At 36.9% G+C, this 15,982-nt stretch overlaps 1 protein-coding gene across 3 annotated transcripts in view; it reads left to right on the top strand.

The window, feature by feature from the left end:
* gna11b (guanine nucleotide binding protein (G protein), alpha 11b (Gq class)) overlaps positions 1–13,892 on the top strand; it is an 89,370-nt gene extending 75,478 nt beyond the window's left edge. Inside the window, exons 5-8 of one of the 3 annotated variants that reach the window (XM_073916274.1) lie at positions 68–197; positions 2,916–3,069; positions 4,813–6,941; positions 10,323–13,892. In XM_073916274.1, coding sequence (XP_073772375.1) covers positions 68–197; positions 2,916–3,069; positions 4,813–5,003 — 475 coding nt within the window. In that variant the 3' untranslated portion in view covers positions 5,004–6,941; positions 10,323–13,892. 3 annotated transcript variants of the gene reach the window in all.
* The last annotated feature ends 2,090 nt before the right edge of the window (positions 13,893–15,982 follow it).

Genomic DNA, 15,982 nt, shown 5'->3' with positions numbered 1-15,982 from the left:
GAATTATTAATTGATATAATGTCTGTAAGAATCAATAATGCAAACGTTGGCTCTCTGTGAATCTTAGGATGGTTGATGTCGGGGGTCAGAGGTCAGAGCGCAGGAAGTGGATCCACTGTTTTGAGAATGTGACGTCCATCATGTTTCTGGTGGCGCTGAGCGAATACGATCAGGTTCTGGTGGAATCAGACAACGAGGTGAGAGAGCTGGAGTCTGAAATATTCATAACTGCATGCTTTAATAATCTATACTACTCTTTTGGTTATCCTAATGTCAATGATTTTTAATTATGATTTATTGATGTTTTTTTTTCTCAGTGAATATAGGTCATATTTTGGTGCATTCAGACAAAACAGATTTATTAAGCAGATAATATTTATTAAAATAGTATTTTAGTCACCTTAGTCATCATAAATTCATCTCAAACATTGCAAAAATAAATGACAAACTACAAAATTTCAACAAAATTCAGTTTTTTTATTTCTCTTCTCTTCTTTTTTTTCTTCTTTTTTTAAAATTTTTATTTAATATTTTTTCCTAAGATATGAATTTGGGTGTACTAATTTTGGACCTTTATTGTAAGTTATTTTGTTGGATTAGCTCTTTCTGAATAATCTAATTTATATGTACAAATATAATATTGTGAAGCGTCCTTTAGAAAATATTCATTTAAATGAGCACTGTATATAATAATTTATTTCTAAATGTTTAAAAAAAAATTTTTTTTCATTTTTGTTTTCAACTTTTTGCGTTTTACTTGCTTTTGTTGCTTTTTGTTTTTGGATTTTATTGTATTATATATTTTGACTCCTTTAGTATTATATTATTATTATTATTTTAAATATTATTATATGTTATTTAATCCTTTATTTTCTTGGGAACTAGTTTATTCAATATATTGTTTTCAGGTAAAAAAGTTTTGTTTGAAAGCATTCGTTTTATTATTTAAATATATTATTTCTGGACAAAGCATGTTTATAGATTTAGCACAAAGAACTATTAATATATTTTTATTTAAATTATAAATCATTATTTCATTATTGTTTATTAGTTTAACATTAAAAACTTAAAACAATTTTTTGATAAATGACAGAAGTTACTCTATCAAAAAAAACAACACTGCAAAATTCACACACAATTATAATTCAAAGTGCTTTAAATTTTAGATAATTTACTAATTATAAAAATAATTCACAAGAGATAATATTAGGGATGCACAATATATCGGTGACCATATTGTTATCGGCCGATAAATGCTATTTTTTATGATTATCATTATCGATCTGATGTCTAAATTAGGCCGATATCTTTAAGCCGATAAATTACGTAATTGAACAGGTTGGTTCATGCCGCATTTGCTAAAGTAATACAATCTGTATGTAGCTTTTTGCTTGTACGGTGGCTCTGAACTGTCCAAAAAAGGCTTTTTTTGAGGTGTTTGAACATGACATTGTACACATGTACATCACTGTAACACGTTTTATTCAAGAACATTTGGACTGGTTTCAGTCCTTAGCTCTTTCATTTTCATTTTATTTAAAATATATTTAACTTTCTTGTTAATTAAATCCCTTTTTGTTATTTAACCTATTATTTTTATGGAACAGTCAAGTCGCATGTTAATTTGCTATGAAGAAGAGGAAATAATTTATTTTTGGCATGCTGATTTACGTGAAATCGTGAATATAGGTCTATATAATCACCTTGCAATTTTGAAATTATAGCTTTTTTTTGCTTTGAGTATAGACTATTCAGAAGTTTGCTGTATAAAAATATAACATTTTGAAATATTTAGAATTATCTGCCTATGTATATCGGCTATCGGCATCCAAGTCTAAAGAGTTATCGGTTATCGATATCGGCCAAAAAAAATCCATATCGGTGCATCCCTAGATAATAGCAATGAAAAAATGACTCTATCAAAAAACACTGAGCACAATTCAAACACAATTATTATTTAAAAAAGTACTCTGCATTTCAAAGTACTTTGCATTCAAGTGCATTTATAAAATAGATTTATAAAACATTATAAAAGTACACTTGCAGAATAGTAGGCAGCTTGCAATTTTTTTTAATGTGCCGCAGTATGGTTTTCAGAAGTATCGAGTTTAGTACCAATCGCTACTGAAATCATGTGACCATGTGAGCACATTCTTAAGCAAAACTGGTCATTGTGTTTACGTACTGAACAATTATGACTGTTATTGGCCGTTTTTAAGATTAAAAAATATCCACTTTTACCTCTTTATACAAGTATGGTCATTACATTAATCATTAAAAAAATAAATGAATAAACCGAATAACAATCACTTTTCTCTAAGAATTATCGCAATACTCAACAAGAATATTGCATGTCCTCCCAGTATTGTGCAGCCCTAATTTAAGGGAACCTATTATACCCCTTTGTACAAGATGTAAAATAAGCTTCAGTTTAAAATACCCCAAAAATAAGGTTTTATATCTGCCCCAGTTTAGCCTTTAATCGTAACTGTGCTGTCTTGGTGCCTTTCGCTTTAAATTCAAATGCTCTTTTCAAAAGAGGGCATAGCAAATGTCTATGTGTCAGCATAGTGGCACATTTATAAACAAGACCAACCTTGTATGCTAATTTGGGAGAGATCATCACAAGTGGGCAGGGCTTTCCCCTTCTGATGGCACTTACAAAGGAGAATGTCAATCAAAGTGTTTCTGCTGGCTGTTTTATTAAGTCTGATTATACCATTTCTGCCATTAGAAGCTGCTTACTGTATATTCACAGACTGTTGCCATAAAAGTGTGTTTAAACTCCTTATAAAAGTGATTTTTGCATAATAGGTCCTCTTTAAAACTCTTATATTTAATAATGTGCATCAAGCAACACTAATCATTTTGACTTCAACTGTATGTAGTGACGTATTATTTGTGTCTGTGTTCAGAATCGTATGGAGGAGAGCAAGGCTCTGTTCAGGACGATAATCACATATCCATGGTTCCAGAACTCCTCAGTCATCCTCTTCCTCAACAAGAAGGATCTGCTGGAGGAGAAGATCTCCTACTCACACCTGGTGGACTATTTCCCAGAGTTTGACGGTACTTCTGCTTGTGCTTATCAACTAGATCGCTTCGATACAAACAGAAGCCACACCTGTGGAATTGGCTGCTGATTTAATTAAAGGAGTGCTGGTGTTTACTGTTTTACTCTCTCAAGGTCTATTAGCTAGTAATGCTTGTGTTGCTGAAAAAAGATCTGCACAAAGTCACTCTAAAGTCACTGTTTTTGAACTTCATCAAATAAACGTGTTATACTATCCGGATTTTGATTACTTCCAAACATCCAGTGAAGTAACATGTTTTTACTTGAACCTAAAAATTTGCATTTACAGCACAGTTTATTAAATGATCTGTGAAGTATTGTGAACTGAAATGTCAAGTCCTTTAAATTGATTAGCAATAGTGCACATTTTTCCATCTGATGTTATATGGGAGCATATCCATGTATTTTTATTTATTTTTTTTTTTTTATGAAATAATACACTATTGTAGTGACTTAAGCTAATAAAAATATGCATATTAATAATTAATGATAAGTTCTTATTTAATTATGAATATTTAAATTAACTCTCCAGTAGTAGTCAGCAGTTGCAGAATTAACATCAACTGGTCTGCTCATCTATTGTGCTTACAGTGTAACTGTATATTATTTCAGATATAGAAGTAATTTTTCTGGCCTGGAAAAAATAATCTTAACAGATTTCCAGGGCTAATGTTTTAGAAATTATTGAACGTCAGCATATTTGGCTCTCTTGGAAAAAAAATAAAAAATAAAATAAATATTGAAGAGTTGAAGTCAGAATTATTAGCCCCAAATTTTTTAATTATTCCCAAAAAATTTCCTAATTAAAAATTAGCGTAATTTTTGTGACACTGTACAACAAATACTATTTTTAGATTACCATGAGGGTTGGGTTTAGGGTTGAGGTAGGGGTATACTCCTATAAATCAATGTTTAATTTAATGAATAATATTAATACTTGTTGTTAACAGCTGTATCCCTTCTAGCAACATCAGCGATGCCCATTACCCGTCCTTTAACACAATACGATTATTTATTAAGCTATTTAAAGACAAAGTATATGTTCTACCACGTGTTTGAGAATCAGAGTATCAGAAATTTCACAATATAATTAGAACATTTGTCAATATTTATAGAAAAGGGCATAAAGAAACAAAATACGATATATACATAGGTCATTGGGGCTGGTGGGTCACGTGATAAATTTGATGAGTAGCCATCGGAACCTTAAAATGCAATGATCTTTTTTTTGATGACTTTTTTGCGTTGTGTGTTGTTAGGACACTGTAAGAATTATTTTATTTACTATAAATTTTATTTATTATTATTTATTAACTATAAATATTATTATATAAGGAAATAACAAACTACTATTGTCCAATGACTTGACTAATTAATCTAGTTAAACCTTGTAATAACCCTATTTAACCCTTTCATGCGTACGATCACACTGGTGTGATTAGCCTTGGCTGGTCCCTGAAGCATACAATCACACCGGTGTGACTAGAACGTTCAGACTGCACATCATCACCTGAGGCATGGCCATTAAAACCTAGAACGCAATGGTCACCAAAAAAATGCGGGCAGGATGGTCAGCTGGAGTATTTGAATATTAGTATCTTGCAAAATATTGCAGCATTTGGAAAAAAAACTTGCAAAGATTTAAATTTTCATCCATTTTGCCTTCGACTGTATAAAACTGCACAAAATTAGTTTAAAGTTGAAGTGTCTAACTCCATGCTTACATCATTGTTTTGCAGGGCCCCAAAGGGATGCCCAAGCTGCACGTGAGTTCATCCTGAAAATGTTTGTGGATCTGAACCCTGACAGCGACAAGATCATCTACTCTCATTTCACCTGCGCCACCGACACAGAGAACATCCGCTTTGTGTTTGCAGCGGTGAAAGACACCATCCTGCAGCTAAACCTGAAGGAGTACAACCTGGTGTGAGACCAGTCCCCACACCGATCACATGATTAAGCATTGAACAGGCACCCACAGAGCGTGCACACACACACAAACACACACAAACAACACACATGCATCATGAACACACAGCTCTTTTCATTTCTCTTTCCCAGCTTCCAGGGTTCTTCTCTTTCTGTCCAGTGGAATCGGAAACAGACACATCCTGCTTTTGTTTTTATTTGTAAGTCTGTCCGCTCATCCCCGGCAGCTCTCATCTAAGGCTTCTCTTTCCCTTTATCAAATCTGAACGCCCAAAAATTGGGTCGGATTTGACAAAGGCTGTTAGACTCCAACTCGCCTTTCAAACGTTTATGTATTTCAAGGAAAACGTTGGATGAGCGGAGCTACGTTGAGAATTTTGATCCGTTGGCCTGATTAAAAACTGGAAGTGACGTTCCTTCCCCTTCCTGCACTATCACTCGCTCTTCAATCACGCCATCTGCTCCATGTGCGTTTCGGTTTTTTTCTTCTTCAGGAATTCTGTCTGGATCAATGGAATGGTTTTCACAGCCCTGCAAAAAGACGAGAAAACGAGAATAAAATAATCACCACAATATATTTACATACTTGGACACATGGACTAGTGCTGTGGTGCCAGAGGTTCCGAAAATGGAATTCTAGAATTCTGAGGATTCCGTGGGATTCTAGAATCCAGCAGGTTCCAGTGATGGTGTGGAGAACCTTTCACTCGCAGAGATGTGATGATTCTCTGGACGAGGCTAGTCTTCAACTCGCATCGATGAATGTAAACTTCATTGTGAGAGCATCGCAAATGCAAAAACCAACAAAAAAATGTCACAAAAAAAAAAACGAAAACACAAAAAAATGATAATGAGCGAAAATAGTGTAAGAATGCCTATATAAGCAAAACGATACAAAGCACGCGAGGGAGAGATGAAACTAATTAAATCTGTGTATATTGCTGAGATGATCATTTTAAAAACTTTTTAATGATAAGTAACTATAGCTACTTCTACTGCTACCGAATATAAAGTAAATTATAACAGCAGTCGAGTTAATGATGGGTAAGAGACGCCGATTTTTAAATGTGCGCGAAACACATACGATAAGGTATTGTTCTGCAGATTTCCACATTTAACGTTAAAAGTGATTGCATTGCTTCCTTCCCCCATGGTTGTTATCTTTTATCCTCCTGTTTTTGTTTTAATTTCACGATCTAAAAACATTGTTTTTTGTTTTTTTTTTCGTAAACAGATACTTTATTAATTCAAAATCCGGGTCATAGACTCGCGGGTATCGTCGTCATCCAGTGGCCCGGTTGCACACAATTCATTATTTGTTTACGCAGTTATTTTTTTCCGTTATTATTAATATTATTGTCATGGCGTAACTTTATCCGTCAACAATTTTCAATATTTTCGCACGACTTTTGGTGGGATCGTGGGAGGACGAGGGTGGGGGGACAGGAATGCATTTATGCGCTGAAGTTAATTGATTGTGTATATTTATATTTGTAAATACGTATACACATTATTGCTTATGTACAAAACGTCTGTGGTACACTATCTTTGGCAAAAAAAATAAGAGAAAAAATCACTTTTTCGTAATTGTGTACGGTTCGGTTGGTTTTCTTATGAATTACAATATTATTGATACTGTGATTCTTCGTTTTAAGTTTTGATCTTTTCTTTTTTGGTCACTATGAATACGTCAAATGATATACACTTAGCTGTACGCGTGGAGGATGAACGTGATTTTTAATCTAAAATGCACACGGTTATGATGAGCAATAGTCTGAGAGATTCTAGACTTCGGAAAAAAAGCATCAGAGAAGGAGCGCGCCTCCTCTATGGTGTGAATGTTATATGAGATAAGAATAAAAAAATCAGATTTTTAAGCAAAAGATTAATTAAATAAAGAACGTTTTATTTATATAATTTATGGACCAGATCTGAAGTTGTTGATAATTTGAATGCTATTGTTTCCTCTTCTGCTATATGAAGCACTCCCATGTTATGAGACAGAAATAGGAGACTAGTGTCTGTACTGCTGTATAAAACCTCCGTTATGGATACAAATATCAGCTTTTTTTTCTTCTTCTCAAAACACACAATATATTGTACTATATTTCCCTGAACACACTTTTCACTTTTTCTTTTATTCGATTGTTAAATTTCCAGATGATGTTTAGGTGAAGTGCTTAACAACAAACATAGGAACTGTACCATATGAGAATAGACAGCTTTTTATCTGTGATTGAAGATCTATTTGGTCGACGCTTTGCAAGCAGTGACGTTTTTTTTTTTGTTGTCTTTCTTTCGATTCTGATTTCGTTTCGATTTCTTTCTAAATTCACGGCTTGTTTCCTTCATTGTGTACGTGATGCAAAGATAGACGAAGAAAAAAAAACAAGTATTCTACAGTTCTTTTAAAGTCGATATTTTATACAGGTGATGTTTCATTCATTTTCATCAAGGGCTACGAAAAAAATGTGCCGTGCGAAATCCTGAAACGATTGGTCACTGTCGGACGTGCGAGGAGAAACTTCACTTTTGTGATCGGTTTGAGCAGATTCAGAAATGCACCCATTTCCACCACGTGTTACTTCTTATTTGATCACTTTTGCTGCCATGCATCGGAGTTCATCACGTGCCACGGTCATCAGACTCTTTCTTGATGGATATAAAACCTGACGTGTTCTTTGTAAAACGAAACCTGTGTGAACTCAGTGTTTTAGTGGGGTTTGGAAATCTCACCATTTTGTAACTCCAGTGTTTTCTTAGATATCCGTAGTGAGTTAGATTTGAAGAAACCAATGATACCAAGCAAACCATGGAGCACTAGACCATCCAAAATACCATAGTATTGACGCATTTCATTCTTCGAATGAATCTTTTGACATTGAGTTCAAGGCTCTGCCCACTATAAGAACGTATTAGATGCATTGCTTCTGGAAGGGGAGGTTTATTTGTTTATTTTGCATCATTCTTAATGCACTTTTTGGGTTTTTTCGTGCCACAAGGCGAATGCCTGAAATGCTTAGACCGTTTGAGCAACACATATCCATTAATGTGCCAGTTCCAGATGTCTCATATTGATCGTTCCCTCAAGAACCTCTACCTCTGTGAAACCGTCTAATGTTTTTCGGGGCATTTTAGGATTGGTAGACATGCGACAAGCACACTTCTTTAGTCCGCAGGGCACAGTTGATGAGGTTTGGAGGCCAAACTTTGTTTGTTTATTGGATCTTGCCAATGACCTGCATGTATTGTCTGCGCTTCAAACACTGAACACAGCAAACAGCACTTTCCTCAGGTCAGATGTGATTTGTTGGCCGGCTTCTGAGTGGAAAAAATAGTACCAGTTTTGGATTATGAATCCTATGCCTGGAGCTTTAGCCTTTGGTTCTGCAGTTGATAGTTTTCACGTGACATCACACACAAAACTTCACTATCTCCTGCTGACCGACAAGTATTTTAGCCAAAAAGCAAGAAAACTGTTATGCAATAAGATATAGTATTACTAACCAATAAGGAGACACATCTAGGGTGTCCTTCTACACAATTCCTTCATAGAAAGATCAGCCAGAAAGGAGAAATGTACGGATTTGTGCCGAATGGTAGCATGGTTGACCCATAACAATCCTTTAGCTGTCTCTATTCTATACAGTTTCTATTGTAATTTGCAGGTTAAGTGCAATTAAAGTATAAATTCCAATGCAAAAGTCAAACTATGAATCGCTCAATTGAACAAATAGATTTCATCCACTAATCCAAGCAAAAAAAAACGACGTCAAACATACAAGCAGACACTTGAGCTTAACACAGATCCTTCTCGGAGCTCTCTACTTATCTAAATCATATGTGTTAAACAAGTTAGACATGCAAAATAAACAGCGCAAGGACCTGGATTGAGAATCGCTAGTCTTTCCAAACTGGATATATCGCCCTCATAAGGACACTTTAGAGTTAAAACAATCATGGCCGACATAATGGGGTTGCTCCAAACCGAAGTGCGCAAAATCAGCCACTTCGAATGGGTTTTCTAATTGAAAAGTACAACTGGTGGACACGTCGGTCCTCTATGATCCTCTGCGTAGGGAAGTTGTTTGGTGTCAAACAGCATGCTTCATTCAGAATGGTTCCTCCCTATGTCATAATCCCTTTGAAGCGGTCGCTCCCTTTAAAGATATTAGGGCATATGGATGAAATTTTCCAAATGGAACTTCTGTAGTAGCTCAAAATTAGCCTCTTCGTAGGGGTCTTCTGAATGAAGGGTTTTGCTGGTGGACGCTTCGGGCCCCCATGATCTTTTGGGTAGGGAAGTTGTTTGGTGTCAAACAGCACGATTCATTCAGAATGGTTCCTCACTATGCCATAATCCTTTTGAAGCGGTCACTCCCTTCAAAGACATTAGGGACTTGAGTGCACTTTTTATATAGTTTCTAATTTGCAGGCTAAGTGCAATTTTAGTATACATTCAAATGCTAAAGTCAAAATATGAATAGCTAAAGAGAACAAATAGATTCCGTTCACTAGCAGTAAATATTAATCTAAGCAAAAGAAACCGACACCAAACATAAAAGCAGACAATTGAGCGCGCTTTTCATGTAGTTTCTAATCTAATTTGCAGGTTAAGTGCAATTAAAGTATGAACTGAAATGCGAAGTTAAAGCAGAAGTAAACAAATAAGATTCATCCAAGCTAAAGAAACCGACACCAAACACAAAAGCAGACACTTTTCCACATAAATCCATCACTAATGACTAAATCTCTGAGGAATATTCACAAGATAAAGGTAAACATCACCAGATTGGAGCTGTAACAGAGAGATGACAGTTTGAAATGACTGAGAAATGGCTGCAAGTGCAGAATATGGATCACAAGTGCTCACAATTTACTGTTTGTGATTATATCTCATTTTATATGTGATCCAAATATTCGTAACTTCAAACGTATGGAAATTTGAGCAGATTTTTTTTACAATTTTAGGGAGATCACATTGTAGCTGCCGTTACGGCCTATTGTTTTTTTGCCCGGTCTCCAGGCAGGTCACGTGACTGAAAACTATCAACGGACAGATGAATAGACATATCGGTACTGACGGCTGTTTTCAAAGGCAGTTTAGATACAGAAGTCAGGCTAGAAATATATTGTTGATGCAGGAAACAACATTCAGTTGTGCAGTGTTTCTCAACCACGTTCCAGCTCTGCACATTTTCCATGTCTCCTTAAACAAACAAACCTGATACAGATCATCAACACATTAGCAGAGACTGAAAGACCTGAAACGAGTGTGACAAAGGAAAAAGACATTCAAAACATGTTGGTGGTCCTCCAGGAACGTGGTTGAGAAACACTGCAGTAGGCAAATGAGTGCTAAAACTTACTTTATACGCACCATAAAAATGGATGTTATTACTTTAGGAAATGTGGCTTTTGCTGCAACCAAATTCCCTTCATTTCAGGGGGCATTTACACTAGACTGTATCAGCCAAAACTATCATTTGGCCATTGATTGAACTAATTTCAGGCCAATCTGCGACTTTTAGAAGCACGCCGATAGGTTTGTAGTCAACAATGAACATTCGGTGCTTCTCAATCCTTGTTCATGCTCATATTTTGTAGGTTTCTCTTACCGCTTTAAAGGTTTATTCTATTTGACTTCATGTTCCCTGCGAAGTGTGAATGATTCCAGTTTGAAAGCATGTTTAATTTAAAGGGTAACATGCGCAAGACGCGACTTCTATGCTAATCACATGATTACGGTTAAATAGCCTTTCACACTTCGGTAATAATTGAAAATTCTTGAAAATTTTGGTTTTGTTTTGAATGGCATTTCCATTGTGCATGAGAAAGCATAGAAAGCAGTGAACACTATGTAGGGAACATGTCAATCTCAACACATGCCCCTCTATCAATCAGGAGTGTTAAACAAATGAGGCATGCAAAATAGCACCACAAGGACCTGGATTGAGAACCGCTGGTCCTTCCAAACTGGATATATCGCCCTCTGAAGGACACTTTGGAGTAAAAACAATCACTGCTGCCATATTGAAGTCTCCTTCCAAAGAGAAGTGCTTAAAATCAGCCACTTCGAATGGGTTTTCTGAATGAAAGGTACAACTGGTGCACACTTTGGTCCCCTATGATCCTTTGCCTAGGGAAGTTGTTTGGTGTCAAGCAGCATGCTTCATTCACAATGGTTCCTCCCTATGTCATAATCCCTTTAAAGCGGTCGCTCCCTTAAGAGATATTACGACATATTGATGAAATCTTCCGAATCAAACATCTGTAGTAATTGAAAATTGCGGCGCTAATCTCTGTTTTTGGTTATGTTTGTTTTGAATTGAGCACGTTTCAAATTCAACCTATTTTCCTGTGTGCATTGGGAGGCATAGAAAGCAGTGAACACTATGTAGGGAACATGTGGAGCTCAACACTGATCCTTCTTGGAGCTCTCTACTTATCTAAATCAGCTGTGTTAAACAAATGAGGCATGCAAAATAAGCAGCGCAAGGACCTGGATGGAGAACCGCTGGTCGTTCCAAACTGGATATAGTATCGCCCTCTGAAGGACACTTCAGTGCATAGGTCTCAAACTCAATTCCTGTTACCAGTTTTGCTTCAACCCTAATCACAGCTGATCCAAATAATAGAGTGTTCAAGAGTCTCGAACATCTTGATTAGTTGCATTTGATTAGGGTTGGAGCAAAACTGTGCAGAGCTGCAGCCCTCCGGGAATTTGGATTGAGACCTATGCTTTAGAGCAGGGATGCCCAAACTCGGTCCTGCAGGGTTGACGTCCTGCATAGTTTAGTTCCAACTTCCTTTGACACGCCTGCTTGAAGTTTCTAGTATACCTAGAAAGAGCTTAATTTGATGGTTCAGTTGTGTCTAACTAGGGTTGGAACAAAATTTTGCAGGACACCGGCCCTCCAGGACTGAGTTTAAGCACCCCTGATTTAGAGTTAAACAATCATGGCGGCCTTATTGAAGTGTCGCTCCAAATCATAGTGCTCAACATTTAGCCACTTTAAATGGGTCCATACCTGCTAACACTCCTGATTTTGCCAGGAGTCTCCCGTATTTCAGACCAATCTCCCGCAACCATCCCGGTTCTCAACAGTGTTATTCAGAGATAAAACTCTGAATGACCAGTCTGGCCATTCTCCCGTATTAATGGGTCTTCTGAATAAAGGATGTTGAAGGGTACAACTGGTGGACATTTCGGGTCCCCATGATCTCTTGCGTAGGAAAGTTGTTAAGTTGTTTGGTGTCAAACAGCACGTTTCATTCCGAATGGTTCCTCCCTATGCCATAATCCCTTTAAAGTGGTCGCTCCCTTCAAAGATATAAGTCCATAGGGATGAAAATTTTCAAATGAACCACTTTGCAAATGTGTTTAGGCGCATAGTGTTTCTTAATAATGGCGCCATCTATTGGCTTGGCATGCAGAATGTGCCATTTATAGTCATTTTTGTGAATCTGGTGAACAAGGATCATTTTGCTAACATTTAAAGGGATAGTTCACCCTAAAAAAATGTAATTCTGTCATCATTTACTCACCTTCCAGTGTTTCTTTAAGTCTTTTTTTCTGTTGAACACAAAAGAAGATATTTTGAAGAATGTTGGAATCTGGTAACCATTGAAAACCAAAACAAATACGCTAAAAAAAAAAAAAAGACTTTTGCTGCTTGATCAAACTCATTTAAAATAAGCGGAAACAACATAATTCTTGAGAGTTTTTTGGGACAACTTAATTCTTTAAAGTTTAATCTACTTTGCTTTGTAAAAGCTAATAAGTTGACTTCCTTCATGTTGTCCCAGTGCAAATCAATTGTGAGTTACAGTGTTCTAAGAAAATCAATGGTTACCGGTTTCCAGCAGTTTTCTAAGTATCTTCTTTGTGTTCCACAGACGTTAAGAACTCCTGAAGGTTTGTAAGGAGTAAAGGGTGAATAATTGATGACTTAATTGTCATTTTTTTGGTGAACTCTTTCTTTAACATCTTGAAAACATCAGTTTACTGTAGACTGCTGTAGTGTAAATGCACCCTTAACATGAACCCTGCTTTCAGAGCTTTCTCTTTGGTATGAATCCGTTGGTTAGGATGAACACATGAAGCTTGTTGGAAGCAAATATGAAGCCGAGAGCGAGATTTCCATGCAGGCTTGTTTACTGCTACGGTTAGATGCATCTGTTTGGTGGACGGTCGAATGGATAAAGTTCTGACCCTCTGAAAGAGTCATTGAAATGTCAGCTTTTCATCCCGTCGTTTAATTGTAATCCATTTACCATAAGACGCTGAGTCCAGAACCATGTGCATTTTGATTTGGGATTTCTCTCTTGGCTTTTCTTTTTTTTTTTTTGTAATTACACCAAATGTAAATGTTGTATAATATCGTGCGTGCCAATCCCCTTCTCTGAGACTGACTCATAACAAGTGCCAATTGTTGTCCAAATCACATGCGGACCGTGAAATTAGATACGGCCCTCTTTGAAAAACAAGTTAAACACTAAATGAGAGTAAACGGATTTACTTTGTATTTAAGTTCGAGGATAAACTGCTGTTTTCTCTTCTCTTTTATTATTTTTTTAAAGGAATTGTAATTATTAAAGCATGTGCTCTTTGTCCAGGTAGGAGTTTTGGGCTCAGACAAGCATCAAAATCCTCGACATGAGGAGAAACCTAGTGGAAATTGATTTTACAACATTCTCGCCATAACTTTGTTTGTTAGTTTGTTTGTTGTTGTTTTTATTTGTTTCATTTCAACCACTGTTGCCTGAACCTCATTCAAACATGGAAATGATTTTCATAACCGCCTTCTAAAAAAAAAAGGAAAAAAAAAACAACAAAAATTATAAAGTATCTGTTTTAAATTGAAATAAATTTGTTCCTATACTTGCTGATGGTCTTGTAGTTTCTTGTGTTCTTGCAGTGCATGAAGTGTTTCTTTGTCATAGGTGTCAAACTGGATTCCTGGAGGGCCGCAGCTCTGCAGTGTTGCTCCAACCCTAATCAAACACTCCAACTAATCAAGGTGTTCAGAAGAGTCTCCAATCCCTTGATTATTTGGATTAGCTGTGTTTGATTAAGGTTTGAGCAAAACTGTGCAGAGCTGCGGCCCTCCAGGAATCCAGTTTGAGACCTGTGTGCTTTGTTTGAAATCATTTGCGGTGTTTGTCCAGAAGGGGGCGCACTGAGATCACAGAGAGGAAAATGGCATCTTTACCAGGTGGACAGCTTCACACAGGAATTACATGGGGTGATGAATTTCATTCGTTTATGATCATTTTTTAATGTGGATTATTAATTTTGAGTTGAAATGCTGAGATAGCCCAATCATGGGGAAAATATTTATTAATATAAAATTATTTTAAATGCATCTTTATTTCTATTGCACTTTACTGTGTAGATTGTGGCAAAGCTGTTTAACATGCACTCACCGGCCACTTTATTTGGTACACGTTACTAGTATCGCGTTGGAACCCTTTTGCCTTCCAAACTGCTTTAATCCTATGTGGCATGGATTCAACAAGATACTGGAAATATATTTCTCAGAGATTGTGCTCCATATTGGGATGATAGCATCACTCAGTTGCTGGAGATTTGTCAGGTGCACATCCATGATGCGTATCTCCCATTCCACCTCATCCCAAAAGTGCTCTAATGGATAGAGATCTGGTGACTGTGGAGGCCATTTGAGTACAGTGAACTCATTGTCATATTCAAGAAACCAGTCTGAGATGATTTGCACTTTATGACATGGTGAGTTATCCTGCTGGAAGTAGGCATCAGAAGATGTCTTAGCTGACAGGAGTGGCACCCGGTGTGGTCTTCTGCTGCTGTAGACCATCCGTCTCAAGGTTGGATGTGTTGTGTGTTCAGAGATGCTCTTCTGCAGACCTCTGTTATAACAAGGGGTTGAGTTACTGTTGCCTTTCTATGTTGCTTTGCTGGAACCAGTCTGGCCATTCTCCTCTGACTTCTGGCATCAACAACGCACCCACAGAACTGCCACTCACTGGAAACTTTCTCTTTTTCTGATCATTCTCTGTAAACCCTTAAGATTGTTGTGCGTGAAAATCCCAGTAGATCAGCAGTTTCTGAAATACTCAGACCAGCCCATCTGGCACCAACAACCATGCCATGTTCAAAGTCACTTAAATCCCCTTTCTGATGCACGATTTAAACTTCAGCAGATCGTCTTGACCATGGCTGCATCCGAAACCGCATATTTCCAAACTATATAGTACACTAAAATCAGTATGAGAGCCGAGTACTAAGTCCGAATTCAAAGAATTCGAAAAGCAGTATGTGAGAAGTACCCGGATGACTTACTACGTTCGGCGAGATTCTGAAGTGCGCATCCCATGCAAGTTGTGCTATCCCATGATGGCCAGCAAGAGAATTCATGAATGGGAGTGAAGCGACGCTACTGACGCAGGTAGGTCACGTGATGATAAAAAAAAATGGTGGATGTAGTATGTCCGAATTCCATTCATGATTTTCACATTCATACTGTATAGAACCACGGGCGTAAATCCAGGGGGGACGGGGGGACATGTCCCCTCCCATCCGAGGGTTGTCCCCCCCTCAAAAAAAAATAATTATTTAAAAAAAAAAACTCTCAATTGTGAAAATATATGTGTGTGTATACCTAAAATAATTTGCTAAGTAGAAAGAAAACCGCATTCGTCATTTAAAATGCATTTAGAAACAGTTGAGCTCCCCCTCCCCTTCTTTAGAGTGGTTCGGTCCACTGCGTGCTTAGCCAGCTCTTCTCACATACTCAAACACAAGCACACCTGAGGTGTGCGGCTGCGGCTAAGTAAATGTTGAATGTCGGTAAGTAAGTAGGAGATCTTATCCAACCTAAATAAAGCGATTCTCTTCAATGTAGTTAATAAAGACTCGTTCATAAATAATTTGCAGCAAAAATGCTGATTACCGACGTAATTGTTCATAAATATGCTGTATTAGCGGTAAAAAAAAAA

Source organism: Danio rerio, chromosome 2, assembly GCF_049306965.1.
Source record: "Danio rerio strain Tuebingen ecotype United States chromosome 2, GRCz12tu, whole genome shotgun sequence".
NCBI classification, from domain to species: domain Eukaryota; kingdom Metazoa; phylum Chordata; class Actinopteri; order Cypriniformes; family Danionidae; genus Danio; species Danio rerio.
The sequence above is the reverse complement of the archived record's forward strand: the minus strand, read 5'-3'. Positions and strand labels throughout refer to the sequence as shown.